We start from the raw sequence: 19,829 nt of genomic DNA, 5'->3' as shown, positions 1-19,829 counted from the left end.
TGTGAGAATAACTACCGACGCTAAGCGGAATAATAAACGGCTGATTTATGTCGTCTGCTGGAGGCGGAGGGAGAAATTAGACAAGACAAAGAGTGTGACCCCCACCGAAATCCAAGAGAGACTCCTGAAAATGGGGCGACGGTCGCGGCTCGAGTGCGGCTGTCCGCTCAAGTGAGCAACAACAGCTCCACTCGCACGTCTCCACTCCGCCGCCATTACTGTAAATCAGCAGGCATTGAACCGCCGGTCGTTAACCTGTCATCGGGACGATACCGACTGCTGATGGTTTTTCAGGCCTATTAGACCAAACGCTGTCCAGGAATGGCAGAGCGGCGGCGGCGGAGGAGGAGAACACACCCAAACAGAGATACATTCGCACAGGACAGGCATCAGCAGGCCTGCTAATAGTTACTTCAGCAGAGAGACGCTGACGCCCAACTTTCATCTCATCATCATCTGCACACACACATACACACCTGCACACACCCCATGTTTGGGTTTGTCAGACACTTGTTTTGAGGGAGGCCCGACTTGCCGGGAAACAACGGGTTGATAAGAGTTATTCGCTAATGGGCGCTCCACACAGGAAGACCACACGGCCAGGTACAGACGAGAGCCTGAGGAGCGTGACGAGGAATGGAGATTAACAGTCCATACGGGACGCCCTCCGGGGATTCGCTGCATAGCAATGCACTTACACACACTGTTAAACCGTCAATAAAACTTAAAAGGGAAAGCTGCGTCTAATAAGTCAGGGAATGTGTGAAAATCCAACAAATGAAACCCTTGAAATAGAGCGAACGCTAAACTGATAAAAGATCACACCGTTCTGGAGCTGGAATTCTGGGGCGAGTCAGTAAATCATAATGGACAGTGTTCCGTTTTTGACATACGGTGATCACCCATAACATTAGGACCATCTGGCTAATGCGGCCTAATGGAAAATGGCGTTCGTATTTAACAATCAAAGAATCCTGATAAAACCCGGCGAGTATGAGGTGAAGCCATGCTTCAGCAGCAGGTAGACGAGGGACGTTTAGAGATTCTCTAAAGATCAACGAGAATGATAAAAGTAAGAGAGACTGTAAAATATGTTCTGACAAAATATGAAGACGAGGCAACACCAGAAAGTTAATCAAGCGTGACATTTTCACGACCGTTTGATGATGCATGGAGCAGTTGAGTGAAAGGATTAGTACCCCTTCAACATTATTATCCTGAAAGCAGGGAAGCACAACTAACCACTCGCACATCCTCACACAGCCACTCCGACAGGTAATTAAGACTCAACAGTTAACTTAACAGGCAAGGAAGCCAGAAAACCCCAATAGCATCCATAAGCACACAGGGAGGTCATGCAAACTTTCACACGATCCGCTCTTCGCCGAGAACTGAAGCAGAATTTGATACTCTCTCTTCGCTTGCTCGAGTCTTCTTGGAGGCACCGGTCGATGGAAATCTGAGCTGCAACTTTTAAAAATCACACGTGTTTCCAAGGAGAAAGATGAGATCAGATCAAACAAACACCGCGTTCAGCCAATCCAAATATAATCAGACACTAGGTTTGCTGCCACGCAAAGCAGTATAAACACCTGTCCTCCACAGCATCCTGACTGTAATCAATGCAGGCTTTTTCTGATCATGGAAGGAATGAATCAAGGCGTGCAGACTGATTAGACAAGTTAAACAACAAGCTCGGAGCAGCTCAGCGACATATGGCTTATGGGTTTTTGAGTTATGAGTCTGGGGGAGGGAAAAAAAAAAAAAAACAAGGCTTCAGCGACGGCATGGCAATTCCCCCTAAAATACTTTTTCCCTTTCACAGCAGCGGCAGGAATTTTTTCTTCTGTTTCTTAATAAGCACCTGTCCAGTCTGGAAAGAGCAGAAGAGTGGCAGAGCAGCAAGGTGGTGACAGGCAAAGAGGCACGGGATTAACAGACGCTTCTCCTCAGAATCGCAGCACAAAGCAAACGTCCTCCTGAAGCCCTCTTAGCGTCTGAATGGACGTTAAATAATTGTCCCAATCCGAGGTCGGTGGCTCACTGATGTGCCCCAACTTGTCGTCAAACAGCGAGATGATGTCCCGTTTCTAATCAAACCATTCTGGAAAGCTGTGCCAGCTTTGCTCTATGGAAAAAAATCTTCAGTGAAGGGCCATTCTGTCTGTTCTCCTCACACCTGTCTGCCACTGGATCTTTCACTCATCCACTGCGATGAATTCAAGTTCTTCTACGGTTACAAGAGATCTGAGCTTCTCCCAGAGCTTTTCAGCCACAATGAGGCTTCTTTTTCTGATAATGCAGAACACACTTCACTCTCAGAATTCCTGTCTTGATAAGAAAACAAAAGCATGATGATGCCTCCACCGTGTTTCAGAGTAAGAAAGCTGGATTTTTCTGTCTATCAAAGAACTGGTGTACTCCTTGAAGAAACCATAAAAACAAAGAGAAAGCTGTAATTTAGATTTTAAAGAAGTGAATTCAGACAGACGGGGGTGCATCTCTCTGAAATCCTGTCAGGTGTGTTTACGTATTCCATTTTTCTCCTCACATTTAATTTCTAATAACCTCGCCCACTATGAAGTCCTGATGTATTTATTGGTGAATTCCAGTCATGAGTTCAACACATGTGAGTCTTTTTTGGTTTTCAATAAGTTTGAGAGAATAATTAAATTTATAATGTCAGTGCTTATTGGATAGATTTTTGTGGGTTTGCTGTTCTGTAACTTTGGACATTTTATTGAATTTGTCTGATTACAAGCAGTTGGTTAAGTTTCTGTTATTTGGATGCAAGATAAGGATGTAAAAATGGAATTTCTCCAATTTAAAGAGACAAAGAGGCTGGAAAAAAAAAATTAATCCAATTTAAACAATAGACTACACCAGTAGCTTCAAGCAAGTTGAAATTTGCTGATCCTGCATTTCATAAGCATTTTATTTCCTCTCGCATGATAATGAGCAGCAACCAAACCCTCCTGAGCTCGCAGCCATCACAGTCACGAGCTGTGAAAACCACCGGGACGGCTGCATGCGCTGCACTTTACAGCATGTGTGTGTGCTGAACGGGTGAGGAGCGTGCACGCGACGATACTCTCCGTTCTACCTGCTGCGGTCGGCTTACGATAAAACCTGGCCGAGGCGTTTAAAAGTGGACTTTCCCTGCATTAAAAACACATGCAGCAGTGACAAATGATACGCGTCGCGGGAGGAAGACAAATGATCAACACAGACTCCAATAAATGAATTCATGGTGTGATACGTGTGAAATCCATTAGCTCTGTAATGAGTTTTTCTTAAAGAAAAGTGACACGTTAAGAAGAAAAACAGCGTGATATTAGAGAAAGCATTCGTTTTGGGGCAGGGTGGGATACCTGACTGGACTGCAGAAAGACACAAATGAGCTGCAGTATGAAGGATGTTACAAAGGAGCACTGTTAATGCCGGTGGAAAACGCGCTGCTTTCCGTCACAGAAAGGGTCTCAAACGGCCTCAGAACCACAATCCGGCTCTGTTCTCTGAGGCACACAGCAATTACAGCCTTACTGTGGATTACCAAGACAAGAAATTAAGATTTTGTGGGAACTGTCTAGATTTGCACACTCAATAAAAGCTAAGCCTGAACCACGGATGATAATTGTATTTTATTCTGTTGCATACGTGTGAAGGAAACCCCACCGCTGGAGAGCGGCAGGAGCTGCAGGACAGTCTGATCACTTCATGAGAGAGTTACATAACACTGACTCACGTGGGATTTTCATTCCTCTCTTCACTGGTTTGTCAGCTCTGACCACAGAAGCAGAGTGGAGACAAACCTTCAGCATGTGAACGTTGAGCTGTTGAGTCAATAGCGACGACACAAGTCTGGCTGCAGAAACCTAAAAGTATACCTGAACCTTCCTGTAATGGTAGAGCACAAGTCCAAGGTGAACCGTCTCTTTAATTCAATGTTGTCCTATCAAAAGAGTGACTTCATGGAGAAACTTCAAGGGTTTATCCAGTTTTTAAACTCAAAAACTCATAAACAAAACGAAAAGTTCATGACTGAACAGCAAATATGTAATGCACTGACCAAATGTCTTTAACAAACTTCATTGAAAACTGAAGACACATTATTACACTTCTTGTTTTTTGAGAGTGAACTGTAATATTCATAATGAAATGTACAACAGGATTGAGGTCTCACAACCTGTGGATACGCTGCTTAAGTCAGGTGTGTCAAACATATGGCCCGCGGGCAAAAATCCGCCCGCCAGGAGCTCCAGTCCACTTCTTCAAAATGTGAATGGGGATTGTGTCGGTGAAGTGTGGTTTTCCGTGTCTGTAACTCAAACCCGGCGTAGCAGTGCGGCGCGAACAGGCCCGCCGGTCTGTTTACCTTTCTTCTGCAGCTGCGCCCTCTCCTTCTGTCGCAGGTCTATCTCCCTGCCCAGCGCCTTCCTCTGCCGCTGCAGCTCACTCCTCAGCACGGCGATGCGCAGCTGCATGCACTCCCGCTCCTTCTTCTGTTTGCACAAAACACAAGAGAGAGAGAGAGAGAGAGAGAGAGAGAGGGAGGAAATATTCAGCATGTGGTCACAGCAAATTTCTCTGTTTATTGCACTTTGTAAAGACCCCAAAAATCCCACGCGCTCGCTCCAAAACAGGCTTTGTTTTAGCAGGTCGACCCCGTGTCGCATCGATTTCATACACATGCACTGAGCGAGCGCTCGCACTCACGATAACAAGCAATGACAAGGCAGACAGAGGCCGATTTGGCTCTTCTGAACAGCTCACTCCGGCTCCAGGAGACGACTGCTGCTGCTGGAAAAGCTTCACTGACGACTTCAGTAGAAATCATTTCTGGCATTTTAAGGGCAGATGTGAGCAGACGACGCCGACTATCGCTGAACTCAATCTGATCACTCACTTCAGGACACATACAGCGAGAAATGCTTTCAAATGTTTGTCGTTTTCCCTTTCAGTTTCGCTACAATGAATACTAATCTTGTTGCACTGTTTCTGTCGCGTTTGTTCTTTATTTATCACTAATGATCATCAAAAGCACCATTAGCTGACACTTTATAATGTTTTATTTTGAGAGAATACATCTTCAGCATACGACAGCAAGTAAGATGAAATTTCTCTTCCACTGTGTCTTTTATGTAAAGCAGAACTGACAATAAATCTCACTTTGACTTGACCTACGCAGTTCTATCCAACAGCTGAGGTGAGGCTGTGGGCAAGGTGACATTTTTACACAGAGCAATCATTATATATTGTTGAACTCAATTTTTATGAGCATACACATACTGTCCAATCCCATCTTGAGTGGTAAAATAAGTGCAACAATTACCTTTAAGTTTTTCAGCTCAGTGAAAACCGTGACGAAGAATTATCAGTTTAATCTGTGCGCTCATTAAGCACAGCTAATAAACCCAAATGCTGGGCAACTACTCAGAGTTACCACATAGTGGCACACAGCTTGTACTTCGTTTTCATTTCCGTTGTGTATCACAGAGCGAGGCGACTCGAGGAAACAGACGTCTCGTCGGGCAGGTGTGAACACAAGGTGTTTTTAAACTGATGCAGACGGTGACGTTATCGTGGCGAAGAATGCGCTTTGAGTGGCAGCGGAGGAAGCTGCGAATCTGTCCGATCTCAAAAGGATGACGTGGACTTTTCAGGTGTGAGCGAAACTCGGAGCGGCTCAGTCACTTTTCATCGAGCCTGAAGATGCAGAGTAACGGTGGATTCTAATCTGAGGCGCACAGGCAGGGCGCCGTATTCCCGGGCGAGAGCCTGTCTCTGCACTCGGTCATTAGTCAACATGTAGCCCTCTCCACAGGGTGCCCCCTTCACCGGGGCTCACGTCTCTATCTGGTGTTTTTTTTTTTCTTTTTTTTTTTTTTTTTGGGGGGGGGGGGGCACCGACACCTAATGAGAACCAGCAGCAGGGATTGAAAGACAGATGGATCTGCCTGTGGTGCAGAGTCGATGGAGTGGAGAGATTGGTGGTTAACAGGCCTGCACAGTGAGAAACGATAAGTCGGGGGCGGACGAGCAGATAGGGCGACTTCAAAACACGCAAAGACAGATTTAAGAGGCGGACTTTAAGGGCTGCATGACGACACAGACGTATAATAGGAGCTGCGAGACTAAAACATGCAGCGGCGTTGCAGAGCCAGATGGATGGCGGAGATTGGAGGGGGCAGTGAACTTGCTGGCAGGATAACAGAGGCTGGAGGTTGTTTTTCATCCTCTCGTCTGCATGCTGGGGACTGTGGCATCTCACACACACATGCGCCCAGATAGCGATCGCAGCCTGGATCAGAGGAAACACAGATAGGCCTCCTCTGGAAGCTTTCTGGGGGCTTTGCGGGGGAAAAACACAGAGAGGGGATATCAGTGACGGTAAGGCGGCTGATAGAGCCTCCATCCCTCCGATGCGTCCCGCCCCGATGCTCGCCGGCTTTGGCACGAACCGCCAGCCTCACGCACTTTCACTGGAGTTGACAAGTGGGTCACGGCCGTGTGTGTCGCAGGGAGACCGAGGCCCACCGCCGGGGTCCGTCTGACTCCTACTGAACATCAAACAGCAGCTTGTCAGCTGAGTAAATAAGCGGCAGGAGTGTGTGTGTGTGTGTGTGTGTGTGTGTGTGTGTGTGTGTGTGTGTGTGTGTTATAGCCCAGCAGATTAATGGCAGAGTGTGGGTGAGAGGGTGAAAGGGCCATGTGCTGGGGCTGGTGGCCTCCACTGTGTCCCCCTTTGATCCCGGCTCAACACGACACACACAGAAGGATCGCACACAGCTCTCCAAAGAGGGGAAAGCCTCAGAAGAGACGCACAATGCTCCACTCACTGGCCAGTCGCAGGCTCCTACAGAAAGGTAGAGGACCAGGATTATGAGATTTATTAGCCGCTCTCCGCTCTGAAAAGAGTTTCAAGCAAAGTTTCGCTGAGGGAGGGGGGGGGAAGAAGAAAAAAAAAAAAACCAGGGAGGAGTTTTTCAAAGAGAGCCTTTGTGGGGAAGAAGATAAAAAAGGAGCCTCAATGTGTTTTGTGGGAAGACGAAAGCTCCTTTGATAGGTCAGGAAGGTTCGAGGAGAGAAAAAGGGGGAGGGGGTATATCAAAAGCTGAAGGAGAACAGAACGGAAAGCAACAGCTGTAACAGCTGTCTGAGCTGGAGGACCACTAAAAGAGCCACTCCAAACCGTCAGCTCGCTGCTTTTACACACTCTTCAAAGTGGACACAAAAATGTTGCAGCTGTCCACTAAAAGGCAAAAGGCCGTTTGACGAAGGCACTGCGGACACATTTTGACCACTTGCATGCATGAATTTAGGATTATTAAAGTGTCACTGAGCGAGAACCTGCAGGTAAACACAGTGATGTGTTACAGCACAGCGCATGAATGCAGGAAAGGTCATATATCAGGGGGTTTTTTTATTATAACATGCCATATCTTTTACTGTTTTCTTGATGATTCAGTGGGTCAGACTGCAGCCTCTTGTGGGCCAATTTTAGCCCATGGGCTTTATGTTTGACATCCCTGGTTTTGAGAAAATATGTCAAGTAATGTCAGAAAATGACAAGTTCGCTATAAGCTCCCTCCAGCAACCTTTTGGTCCTCATTGTTAAAGTTTTTTTTTCCCCGAATCGTTGAAGGAAATCTCTTATTTCGGCTTCAGCGTTCACATGAAGATCTAAAGCGTTCTTTAAGGCCTTCAAAGGAAAGGCTGAGGTGGTCTCTGACCTGGGCCGGGGATTAAAAAAGATCTGGAGATTATATGAAATACTGTGCACAAGGTGATATCATTCAAACAGCTTGTCCAGGAGAGGTCAGGAGCAAGCTCTCTGCATTCATATTCACTGGCTTGTCCGCTTTTACTAACAGTCGATGTGTTTGATCACAACAGAGACGACTTGAAGAAGCTCGGCTGAGAAGCACGGAGGTGGAAACACTCTGGTTTGGCGCCGCTTCACTGCTCCAGTGAAGTTTACACTCACTGACTCAACAATAAATGTGCATCATATCAAAGAGGGCCTGAGGATGATTTCAGGACAACGCTCGGCGAGCAGGTTTAACTGGAAGTGGACCTTTTCATGGGATTAAGAAAGGACGAGGGGAAACTGCAAGGAAGGCCACAAATGGCTAGGAAAGAAACATGGAGGTGCTGCTGGAGGACGATGATGCAAAACAACCAAGGGGATGATTCTGGCTTCAGAGGACAGGAATGCAGCGTTATTTCTCCCAAAAAAAGATACTACCAGGAAAACTGACCAGTTTGTGTGTATCCTGTCCGTCCGTCTGTCACTGCCTCCGAGAGGGAGACGCTGTAGAAGTGAATGTTTACCATAAACACCCTGTCAAACCCGGGATCAGACCTTCGTTTTCACAGCTGTGCGACTGCCAATTTCAAAAATGTCAAATATGCTTTCTGGCTTTGGTGGATCCCAGTGGAGGATGTGACGGGAGGTGGAAACACAAACAGGGGATCTCAGCTCCGGCGTTATCACCTGAACGCCGCTTTCTCCACTTTTTAGCTGAGCCGAGATAAACAAACTGAAAATCTGCCCGAAGGCCACAGTGACACCTCACCCGGGCCGACATTATGATTTGGGTTAAAGCCTGATAAGTAAAAAGCACAAGGCGGTGCGCTGCTGCTTGTTGTGACTGGTGCAGCCGTGAGGCCCGCCACCGCTGATCACAGCAATTACTGCAGCATCGGGTCCATCAATGATCTGAGATAACATCAGATCTGCAAGCTCCGTGTTATCCTCATAATCAATTATCCTCTTTATCCCCGCATCCAAAGCTGAGCGAGCTGGTCAAGCAGCCAGAACGCCGACGTGGTGGAGTTGCTGACGCGCTGGAATTTCCCGGCGCTCACCCGCTCTGTGCACGCCGCCGTCGTCCGCAGTTTCTCCTCGATCTCCTTCCCGATCTTCTGCACGGTCACCTGGGTCTGCTTGATGGCTCGCTGGGCCGTGTGAAGCCTGCCGGAGGAGAGAACATCAGCAGATTATTACCAACAGAGACGCCCAGAGGCCACGAATACGACAACGCTGTGGTGGAAACGGGATCTGAGAAAGTTTCTGATAATCACAGTTTAAAAGGGAGAGATTAGCTTTAGAAATAAAACGACCCAAATTATTATGGTCTAATAATCCAACTGAAGCTCCATGAGATCAAACCGTATTCAGAAGACTATTTAATCAGTCCTCATTCCCAGACAGAAAAGGAAACTCTGTAAAAGGCCGTAATTAAAACCACAGACGGGGTTTTATCTGAAATCCCACTGAAAGACATCAGTCGAGAGCAGCGCTGCTGCACAAGAGACAAGAGAGTGAATGATCGAGATCAGGGGTCGACAGTCGAGATCAAATCTACCAAATCTGATCAAAATGGAAAAACTGTATCTTATGTCACATTTATGAAGTTTCAATTGCAATTCAGGATGGTGAACATTTTATTTTCGCCTGTTTTTGTACCTGATTTCAACACTAACTCGTCTTTTTCAGCATTTTTCAAGAGAATTTTGACTTTTAAGCTGATTTAGTCATTTTGATTTCTTTAAAAAGTTTTGCATGTTTTATTAGGGACCGAGCCCGGAGGACAAGGTCTCTATTGTTATTTTTGTTTGTAAGGTTTTGTTTTTTTTGTAATTTTAATTTGAGCAGATTTTCCAAATTGATCAATTCCAGTTTATTTCTTTAAAGCCCTTTTCAGCCCAGATTAAAAAGGCCTTTTGAAAATCATTCTGGTGTGTAAATAAAATACCAGCAAGGTCAAATGTTTACTGATTTTGTGAAAGCTTCAGGGAGCCACTGCAGGTCTGCTTTCACTGATCCTAAACAGAAACAGACACGTCTTTCAAAAAGTTTCACTTTTCTGAAACGACAATTGAAAAATGAAGCGTTTTCACTAGAAACGCTGTGTGGAATTCTCCTGCTTTCTAGAGAAGAGCGATCAAACCTGTCGCGGAAGATCTGAGCACTCAGGGAGCGATAAAGTACATCACTTTATTGGGTCACTATTAAAAACAAATCGCACGTGCAGCTGCTCTTCACGTGGTTTCTTTGGTGGCTCCAACACTTCCTCACTGCGCTGCGATACAACCGGCGGCTCACTTCAAATGGAGTTCATAGGCAGCGAACAGAAATAGGAGATGGTGATTATAGCGGACAGAATAAGGGGATTATGCTTTGGGTCATAAGGGTGATGTGAATGGGGTTTTCTTTAGGTATGTACTTGCTTTGAATCTCACAGAAATTGCCTCTTGAGTGGGTTTAGTGTAAGAGGCTCTTTTTGAAAAAGGCTGGCAGCTTGGTGGGGTCATCTTACAAATCCTCGGGGGGCTTTTTGTTATGAAACTCACACAGCCACCTCTGGATATTACTGCCCTCTCAAGAAAAGGAAAAAAGAAAACCGCATTGAGAAGAGGTGGTAAAGAAAATTAAAGGTTTTTAGCTTGGTTTGGCGACCTGTCGGCAGCTGGAGGTGCTTCTCTGGAAACGTCGGGGCCAAATGTGTTTTGACAGCCTCATCTGTTTAGGTGATTGCGACGGGAGAATCTGATATGGCCCTTTTCCCCCCGGGTGAGAATAGTTATCTCCTCTCTCCCTTTTCACGCATGTCTGCTCTCTTATCACTCCACAACGCCTGCCCATCACCAGAGAGCGGCAGGGCGCATGGACGGGGGGGCCGCCGCCCACCACCGAAGCAGCGCGGCATCACGATCGCCGTCCAGAGAAGGTTATCGCACCACCCTCAACAACTTTCCCTTTGGGAGGCGTGAGAGAGGCTGAAGCACGGGGCCACGAGTCTGCAGGAAGTTATGGCTGAGGCTGTGCACTCAACCCTTCATCCTGATAAACATCACACAAACAATAACATTTGCTCCTTGGAATCTGCCAGGGTGTCAGCTCAAAGTTTGCAAGTTTCCAGATTCTCTGATAAACACAGACCCTGTTGTTGGGTATTTTGTTTTTTTTTGAGCGGGGCTTTGAGCTTAAGTACATCCAGAAAATAGTAAGTGTTGCAATCAAGTCAAAAAAATGGCAGACTGATGACCCTAAATGTCAGCAAAAAGACCCGGCCACCTCCCCAGCCAAAGGCTGATCATCCTGGTTAATTTACATTTACTGATTATGGTGAGATAAATATTTGTCGTGGTTTCTGTGCTCTGTTGTGGTCCAGCATCGCGGGTTTGCAATCAGGGCCTGAGACGGAATCAGCAGATCCCGATGAGTCATGTGGCTCACGGTGACAGACAGAAGAGACGCATCAAAAGAGCGACGTGACGGTGATTTGAAAGAACCATTCCTGTTTTTCAACATGCGCAACAATCTCCCTGACAAAATGTGTTCTTTCTTTGACTTCCTTCAATTAGCTTGGTGGTGTGGTGGGCCGGATTGGAGTCTCTTACGTGCTGGTTGTGGCCCACGGGTCTTAGGTTTGACCCCCCCTGAGTTTCTCAACAGAGATGGAATTATCCTAAAGATCCCTACCGGTTATCTTTACTGTAACAGATGAAGATAATACAGTTTACTCCGTAAGATGTGACTTTTCAGTCACGAGAGGCTGTAACGATATCATCAAGTTTCAGCTCCATAAGAGGAAGAAGCAGCAAATGAAGACAGTTTCTTCAACCCCGAAACAAAGATAGACACATCTTTTATCAAAATTATACAAATCACTTTTATGTCCAACACACTGAAATAATGTTACACAGTTAAAACTGCTCTATTGGGGCTGATGGTGGCATTAAAACTATACAGACACATTCAAACAGCAGAGCCACGACTCTATAATTACAGTAATTTCAGTCCAGGACTTGACAGTAAATAAACAGAATGCCGTTCGTGTTACCTGATCAGCCTCGCGCCAGTTTTTCACAACCAAAGTTGATAAACAAGATTCCTCAAACAATCCTGGTTACCGGAAAGCAACGGAAAGACAAAAGCCGACGCTGTGTTCACGTCAGCAGCAGATAAATAGCGCTGCCACTTAACCACGTCCAAACAAATAATTAGGAGCGATATCCCGCTGCACACCTCGGCCAGGGAGAAAACACGACACAATGGGAGGGAAAAAAATCACACTAAATTCTGTCGAGATCTCATTGCCGAAGAATGTCAACACATTGAACCACTTGCATTTCACATCACGTCGCCATTGTCTCCATCTCGGTGGACGGAAGATAAGATTACTGGAGTGACGTTTCTCTGGTGAGCCTCCTCCGGGCCGCCGTTTCTGTGGCGATCTGCAGAGTCGCCGTAAGCCGTGTTTACATGAAAACTCAAGACAAAGAAGGCAAAGAGATCCTGAGAAGATAAGTCTGGTATCGGCGGGGGTCACGGGGGTGTCACGCATTTACCTAATTACAAATAAATTCTCAAATGTGAACACCAACTGCAGCTACAACTCCCAAACAGTTAGTCACGGTTATTTAAATCTGCTCGGTGTAATAAGGCGAATAATTAAACATGTAGAGGCTATTAGGAGAAGCCCGCTGCCTCCTGCTTAAGACGGCAGGAAACACAAAGAGAGGCCCTCGCTCGGTGCCGCAGTGTGCAGTTGGGGTATAATTTTAAGAGGTGGGAGGATCAAAACCCTACATTACAAGCTGAGATAACAAAAGACAGCACTGCGAGGCAGCGATCTGGAGGAAGGAGTCAAAAGAACAGAGCCCGGCTCGGCCGGGAGGGAGAAATGGATGAAAAAAACGGCGTGAAAAATGTGGATTTTGAGGAGTAAGGCATATAGCCGAACTCACAACTTCATACTTAAATTTAAACTATACATACAGGGGTTTGGCTGCGATTCTGGGAAAGTCCGATCTTTAGGTGTGAAATACAAAGCAGAGCTTTCATATCTTCACGGAAATTTACAGTCAAAGCAGGCGGTTTGTTTCTCCAGCAGAGTGCAGTGCTGCTCAGAGAGCCTGAGGCCAGTCAGACCAACGCCGGAGCACAAACACAGCCTCGCAGCCCCGAGCTGCGGCTGCAGCGTCCGAGCAGAAGCATTATCGCCTCAACAGTCCCTCAAAGCACAGAGGACCCCCCAGAGAGCGCCAGCGTCGCCGCCGCGCTGCTTCTGTTGACACATACTGTACGTACGTACACACTCGCTCATGGCATGCACAAGAAAATCAGGGAAACGGGGGCAACATATGGCTCTGATCACAAGACAGGAGAGGAAAGTTTCCCCTTTAGGCTGCAGGAGTTTAAGACACCGCAATGAACTGTGAAAGTTCAGGGCCTTGAATGATGTTTACCATGTGTCACACAGGCCACTGTTTTAATATTCACTCCCCACAAAGGGACTGTTGACATTAAAAAGATGAGTCAGTGTCTGTGAGAAAGAACCGAGGGGCCACTCGAGAATTTCCACTTACACACCACTTCATTTTGACATACGAGAAGACATTAGGCCATAAAGGACGGCTTTTAACCATTATAAATCCCTCTGCCTTCGCTAGTTAAAGCCTAAGTGATGAGAACAGTCGGCGTCTTCCAGATCCTTCCAGGTCACGGTGGCTGGTGGGACAAACGACGGCACGGCGATGGGAGGCAGAGAGAACAGAAAGCTCTGCTGGACAGCTGGATCATCTTCATCACTGTCTTCCAGGCTTCGTTACGTCTCATAGCTGACAGGCGATCGGCTCCGTGCGGGGTGAGCCTTGCCCTCGAACTCAGCCACTGGAAGAGACAGGACACATTCCTGATTGATGATCCGTACGCTCCCTCTTCATCTCTTCATCTCCCTCTTCACTCTCTTCAAGTGAAGCCGAGCGCCATGATTCATCTCACTTCATGATGTTAAAGGACAAGGTGCAGAGCAGACTCCGGACTCCCTCCAGACCGGGGAACCACGTGGTGACAGCCTGACATGCTGCATGTGGCTCCTGACGCCCCTGATCCATGTGATCAGCGGCATCTGTGTGCATCAGAATGTGAAGGAGCAGCACACTTCCACTCCTGCAGGCCTCCGGTTCGGGTTTCTGACCTGAACACACACATTTAGCCTTTTTCTGTTTTTACAAATTCTTCCATTCTGCACCTTTAACAGAATCATTCTGTCAGAAATGCTGACTGGTGCATAACACCGTTTCTGCAGCAGATGCAAAGGAAGTGACAGTTACACGAGTCTGAATCTGTTTGAATGGTTCAGAAACGTGCGTGCACTTAAAGGAACCCGGCGCCCCGCGGGTCAGAAACTGACGATATATGTTTATGCACCTCGGAGACGTAAGACGATAAACCCTGCAGGAGAGTTCAATATCTGATGAATCATTCTAGAGAACAGCATCGTAAACCATCTGCATATGAGCACTCCAACTGGAAAAAAATAAACCCTGACAGGGGTGAGCAGCCACAGACGGAGCGAGAGGAGGGGAGGGGGGGGATCACTGTGAGCATGTTCAACTCCGCAGAGTCCCACTGGGTGTGGATACAGCGGAGAGGATGTGGAAGAGGGCTGCAATAATAGAAGGAGCGAGAGCAGAGGTCATTAAAGTTATGATCCGAACTGGGCTTTCTCTGCTGCACGCTGCTCGGGGAGGCAATCGTTTCCTTTCATATAAACACAAACCGTGGTCATTTGGAGAGGAGGCAGAGTTCAGACAGTTTCTGGGTGGATTGCTTTTTTCCCCCTGACACATTTATGACCTCGTTTGTTTGTTGTAAAAAAAAGAAAATGGTAGTGGAAACTTCTTCTAAGCATCCTAATCACAGGAGTCTTGTCTATCTTTGGAGGTGTTGAACTCGAACTTTCCACTTGTACTGTACATTTATTCGGTTAAAGCTGGGAGTAATTACTTTGCCGCGGGGCCCGGCTTCGGTTAACGGAGGGTGTCCCTGTGGGGAAGCCCTCAGGACTCCCCGACTGGTGTTTACATTTGACCACATTCAAATATAAATGCACAAGTACGAGGTGGTGCTTGGTGTTTGTCAACAGACGGCGGGAATCCCTTCTGTTGCAGGATTTTAATTACAGTACCAGGCTTCTCCCTTTTAACAAGCGCTGGGCTCACTCTTTGAATCTCTGTCTCCTTCCTGTGGTTTGAAACTGTACTGCGGCTTTTTTACATCCTCATTAGCTTCAAATTGATAGTGCTGCGTCTGACCTGATGATGGGGCATCTTCACAGATCTACTGCTTTATACTGATTTGAGCTCTTAAGACTATGAAATACAGTGAATACTGCAGCTTGTGAACAATCCTACGATCACAGTGAAGTGAGTTTGTTGTTGGTAGCTTTTCTGTGGCCTGTGCATATTGCCTATGAGGATAACTGCTGTAATCAGTAATGTGTGTGTGTGATTGTGTATGTGTGTGTGTGTGTGTGTATGTTGTTGAGAGTAGATGTGCCCCGCTTTCACCCACAGTCAGCTGGACTCGGCTGGAATGCCCTGGATGGCCTGTTGAAATGTTGGCTTTCCTACAGCACCATCTGCTGGACAATACATGGAACTGTTGAACGCACAAACTGGAAAGAAGGTGGAAGGGTCTGTTGAAGGGAAGGCTTTAAATTAAAATAAACATACAGGAAGGAACTGCAGTCTAGTGATTATGTGATCAAGTCAAATCGGGGCAGAGGACGGCCTGGACAGGTGAACGCTCCATGAGAGGAAAAACACAGAAACACACTCAGATCTGCAACGCTTCCAAGAGAAAACGTAAAATGGTCCTCCATTTCCAGGACAACGGTCACAGCCACTGAAAATGCCAACGTTCTGATTCTGTCTCCATGGAAACAGGAGGAAGTTCAACTTTCTGGAAACACTCGGGCTTCGTCTCCATGTAGATGGAGGTTTCCTACTACTTCATCAATATAAACTTCGACCAGAGTAAACTGTCCTTCTGCACATGCTCAGTAGATGAACGGTCCGCATTCTCCAGGGACGTGGATGTTTTAGAGTCAACAGTCACCTGGAACAGTAATCCAACAGATCATCTGTCTACACGAGACTGAAAGTCAGATCGAAACGAGAAACGTCTCGAATCAACACAACTAAAGAGGTTTATTCATTCTGCCTTCAATAAAAACTTCATTTCTGTTTGCCTTTTCGTGTATGAGGTGTGTCTTACCTGAGCAGAGAGAAGACGCTGTAGGAGTTTCTGACGGCGCTCTGGTCCACCTGCAGAAGGCTGTTCTTCTTCCTCTCCGACTGATCCTGAAAAGGCCACATGGCAGAGTTTCGATGAAGCACTGGGTTCTCCAGCGTGAAGCACAAAGCTTCGGAAAACAGACAAAAGGCCGTACCTTATGATCAAAGTCAGCTGCATAGTAGCCGTCATTCAGTCCAAATATGATCTCATTTGGATTCCTGGATCGTATCTGCGGACAGAGCGAGGAGGCGGCGGAGGCTGAGTGTGGGGACAGACACGGGGCGAACAAAGGACAGCAGGCATCTGGACGCACGAGACAGCGCTCTCTGTTTACGAGCTCTGAGCAAAGCCTCACTGTGAAAGAATGGCTTTAACACTGAGCTCGTCTTCGCTCTGAGAGCCTGGGACACTTTTTACACTCTGCTCTCTAAAGCAAAAAGTGCTGAGCTCAACAAATATCAACTCATTACAGCCACAATCTGCACAACACAGAAGTTTCAATAAAGTATTTATGCTTCATAATAATTTATAATTCAAAATATCCTCCTGAATGTGGTTTATTTAAAGTAAAACTATAAATTCTTGACTGTCGTCATTGTCTGGTTCTCTTTTCGGTATTTGTTCCTGTCAAACACGTGTCAAAGCTTCACTCCCATCTAAACTCATGTAAATCTATTAGGCAGCACTTCGTATCAGTGGATTCACTGCAGCAGGTATATAAAACTCAGGCCTTCCTGCTTTATGAACATTTATTGAAGAGTGGATCTGATGTGATTTCAAGCCTTGCCACGGGACCCCAGCATGTCACTTGCTGAAACGTCTTCCCGGCTCGACGTTCCAGTCGGCTGGAAGTGATATTACCGAGCGAGAGCATTGTAGAAGCATTATGGAAGGCCGGCGATTCCACGTTGCCGCGTAAAGTTTCGAAGCGGATCGCGGAGTAAATGAGGCACGGCGAGCGTAAACACTCTGCAGAGTCAATTACCGCGGCGCTCCGGACCTCTGGTAACATTAACAGCACAGAACCGAGAGACAACAGATCCACGGTGTGGGTTTCCAGACTGAAACCAAAAAATCTACCCGACACTGTGAAGATTAGAGAAAGAGGGATTATACTCGTATTATGGATTAATACCATCAGGAAAAACATTCGGTGATGTTTTTGAGGAGTTGTGTTAACAACACCACTGAAAACATAACTTTTTGAATTCCGCCTCCATGTAGAAGGAGGGAAACAACTTTTCTGAAACAAAAATGCAAAAACGACGTGATTTTAGGAATCCATTCTTCAGGTCCTGAGGGAACAGATGAGGGAACGGCACGTGAAAAGCCCTGAGTGGATGAGTTTGTGGTTCTAGGTGTAACTGAGGACCTGTCCGGGGACGCACCATGACTTCACCGGTAATCAGTGAGGACTGAATGAATAGAAAACCTGCATCTCGGCTCTACGCAACACCTTGAGACTGATCCAGAGCTGCAGAGGAGCCCGGCTCCCAGCTGATCCGTACTCCACACTAAAATAACAGTCACACACTAACACAGAAAAGGCCCTCAAAGCTTCCTGCAGGTGTATTATGTGTTTGTCTTCATGCTTTTTGTTGACATGTTACACCTGGACTCCTGCATACAGGAAGGACTTTGACCTTTTTTTTTTTTTACTTCCCACCTGCTGCGGATCACTGACTCACTGCAACACATGACTGAAAGCATACAATGACCAGAGAGTTCGGCTTACTGGACTCGATGAGTCACTGGTGTTTCTACACAGCAGCTCGGCCTCAAACCTAAAGTCACACTGTTCATACTGGCTTTGAGTAAACAGCATTTCCTGTATTTGAGGTTGTGGTGTTGAGCCAGGCTGCACTTCAATGGGAGGAGTTGCTGAACTGTTCTTGACACGTCGGCTTACTTGAGAGCTGCAAAATACTGCGAGCACTTCAAACTGGAACGTATTCCCGCTCTGCTGCACTTCACAGGTTAATCACTGGATTCTCCTTCGGCTGCTCTCACTACAGTGGATCATGTGATCCATATGTTTGATTTGGCTTACGCTCATGTGTCAGATGGCCTTCGCTGTGCAGACTCAGCAGTTGAGCTGATTGTCGGGTTCAAAAACATTCATGGATAGTTCATTTAAGACAATAGGAACTCATGTTGAATTGGACATTGTGTATATTAAGATTTTTCATATGAAACTGTGATAAAAAGGCATTTTTCTTTTTTTCTTTTTTTTTTAAGAATGTAGTATCTGTTTTCTTTGTTCCTGTGCACAAACTATTGTTTCTTTTTACTCATGATCAGGGTTGCCATTAACTAACTTTTTTTCCAGTTTAGTTTAAATATTGGCCATCTTTCTGTCATTTTCCCTTCAAGGTGCATTAAGACAACATGAGGATAGAAAAATGGAGAATTATTCTAAAAGAACTGAAAAATATGCATTCTTCTTCCTGTTTGACTACAGTCAGTGTGTATTTACTGAGGGAGTTGGGAGGAAACACTCCCCTCTGGCCTTCTGAGCTCATTTCTGATTACTTATTTTCAAATATTCAGTCAGAAAAAAAAAAAAACTAATCTATCCTTTACAGTGAGTAAAATGACTTCACCAGCAGAAACCTCAAACATGTCTTTAAAATATCATTCAAGCAGAACAACTCTAAGCTCACACTCAAGCTGTAATATTTTGGACTACTGTAAATATTCAATCCCAAATGTGGAGAATTTTCAATGCAGCTTCATAATCATCATTTTCGTGTGTGTGTGTGTGTGTGTGTGTGTGTGTGTGTGTGTGTGTGTGTGTGTGTGTGTGTGTGTGTGTGTGTGTGTGTGTGTGTGTGTGTGTGTGTGTGTGTGTGTGTGTACTTGTACAGCTATATGTTGTGAGGACTTTTTGTGAGGACATTGGGTTTTTAACCTTACAAGTGAGGACAATTGTTGAAAAGTGAGGACATTTTTGCTGGTCCTCACTATTCGACACACCTTTTTTGGCCTTTTTGAGGGTTAAGACTTCATTTTTGGTTTAGGGTTACAATTAGGTTTAGGCTAGGTTTAGGGCATAGGTTATGGTTAGGCATTAATGTTTGATGGTTAGGGTGAGGGTAAGGGGCTAGGAAATGCATTATGTCAATGAATGTCCTCACAACATATAGCTGTACAAACGTGTGTGTGTGTGTGTGTGTGTGTGTGTGTGTGTGTGTGTGTGTGTGTGTGTGTGTGTGTGTGTGTGTGTGTGTGTGTGTGTGCTGACCTGCTGTCCTGTGTATCGGAGTCCGTCCAGATTAACCTTCCACTCAATGAGGAGCTGGTACTGCTCTCCCTGTCCGCCCCAGATCCTCACCACGAAGCACGACACGGACGTGTCGAGGAGGTCTGGAAGCATGCCAAAGTCCAGGCTGCGCCAGGTCGGATTCTGACACACACACACACACACACACACACGTGAGGAGAGGTACATGAACAAAAAAAGTTTTAGGGATAATTCAGCATTTTCAATTTTCAGATGACAGCTGGAGATTCCCAAAAAAAAAAAAAAAAAAAACATCTGCAGGTATTTTTCATGTCAAAACAAGTCGGGCTACATGTGAGTGCAGGTAAAAGATTCAGTGAAACTGTGTGGAGCCTCTGTGAGGTTCATAATGGGATCCCTCTCCGCTGCACTGTAATCGAATCATCCTGTTTTACTTTAACCCTAAAGCTTGATCTCTCTTTCAGTTTGGACCCGGTCCTTAAACGGCCA

The 19,829-nt window shown here is 46.1% G+C and overlaps 1 protein-coding gene across 2 annotated transcripts in view; it reads right to left on the bottom strand.

Moving 5' to 3' along the window:
• Positions 1-19,829, bottom strand: part of uvrag (UV radiation resistance associated gene) — a 103,880-nt gene that overhangs the window by 79,538 nt on the left and 4,513 nt on the right. For both annotated transcript variants that reach the window (XM_030101619.1, XM_030101618.1), the window contains exons 4-8: positions 19,341-19,502; positions 16,251-16,325; positions 16,076-16,161; positions 8,872-8,977; positions 4,376-4,502 (exon numbers count right to left, since the gene is read on the bottom strand). In XM_030101619.1, the coding sequence (XP_029957479.1) occupies positions 4,376-4,502; positions 8,872-8,977; positions 16,076-16,161; positions 16,251-16,325; positions 19,341-19,502 (556 nt within the window). The remainder of the gene's footprint in view (positions 1-4,375; positions 4,503-8,871; positions 8,978-16,075; positions 16,162-16,250; positions 16,326-19,340; positions 19,503-19,829) is intronic.

The sequence above is a fragment of the Salarias fasciatus genome, chromosome 10, assembly GCF_902148845.1.
Source record: "Salarias fasciatus chromosome 10, fSalaFa1.1, whole genome shotgun sequence".
NCBI lineage: Eukaryota > Metazoa > Chordata > Actinopteri > Blenniiformes > Blenniidae > Salarias > Salarias fasciatus.
This window is presented reverse-complemented; position numbering and strand designations above follow the sequence as displayed.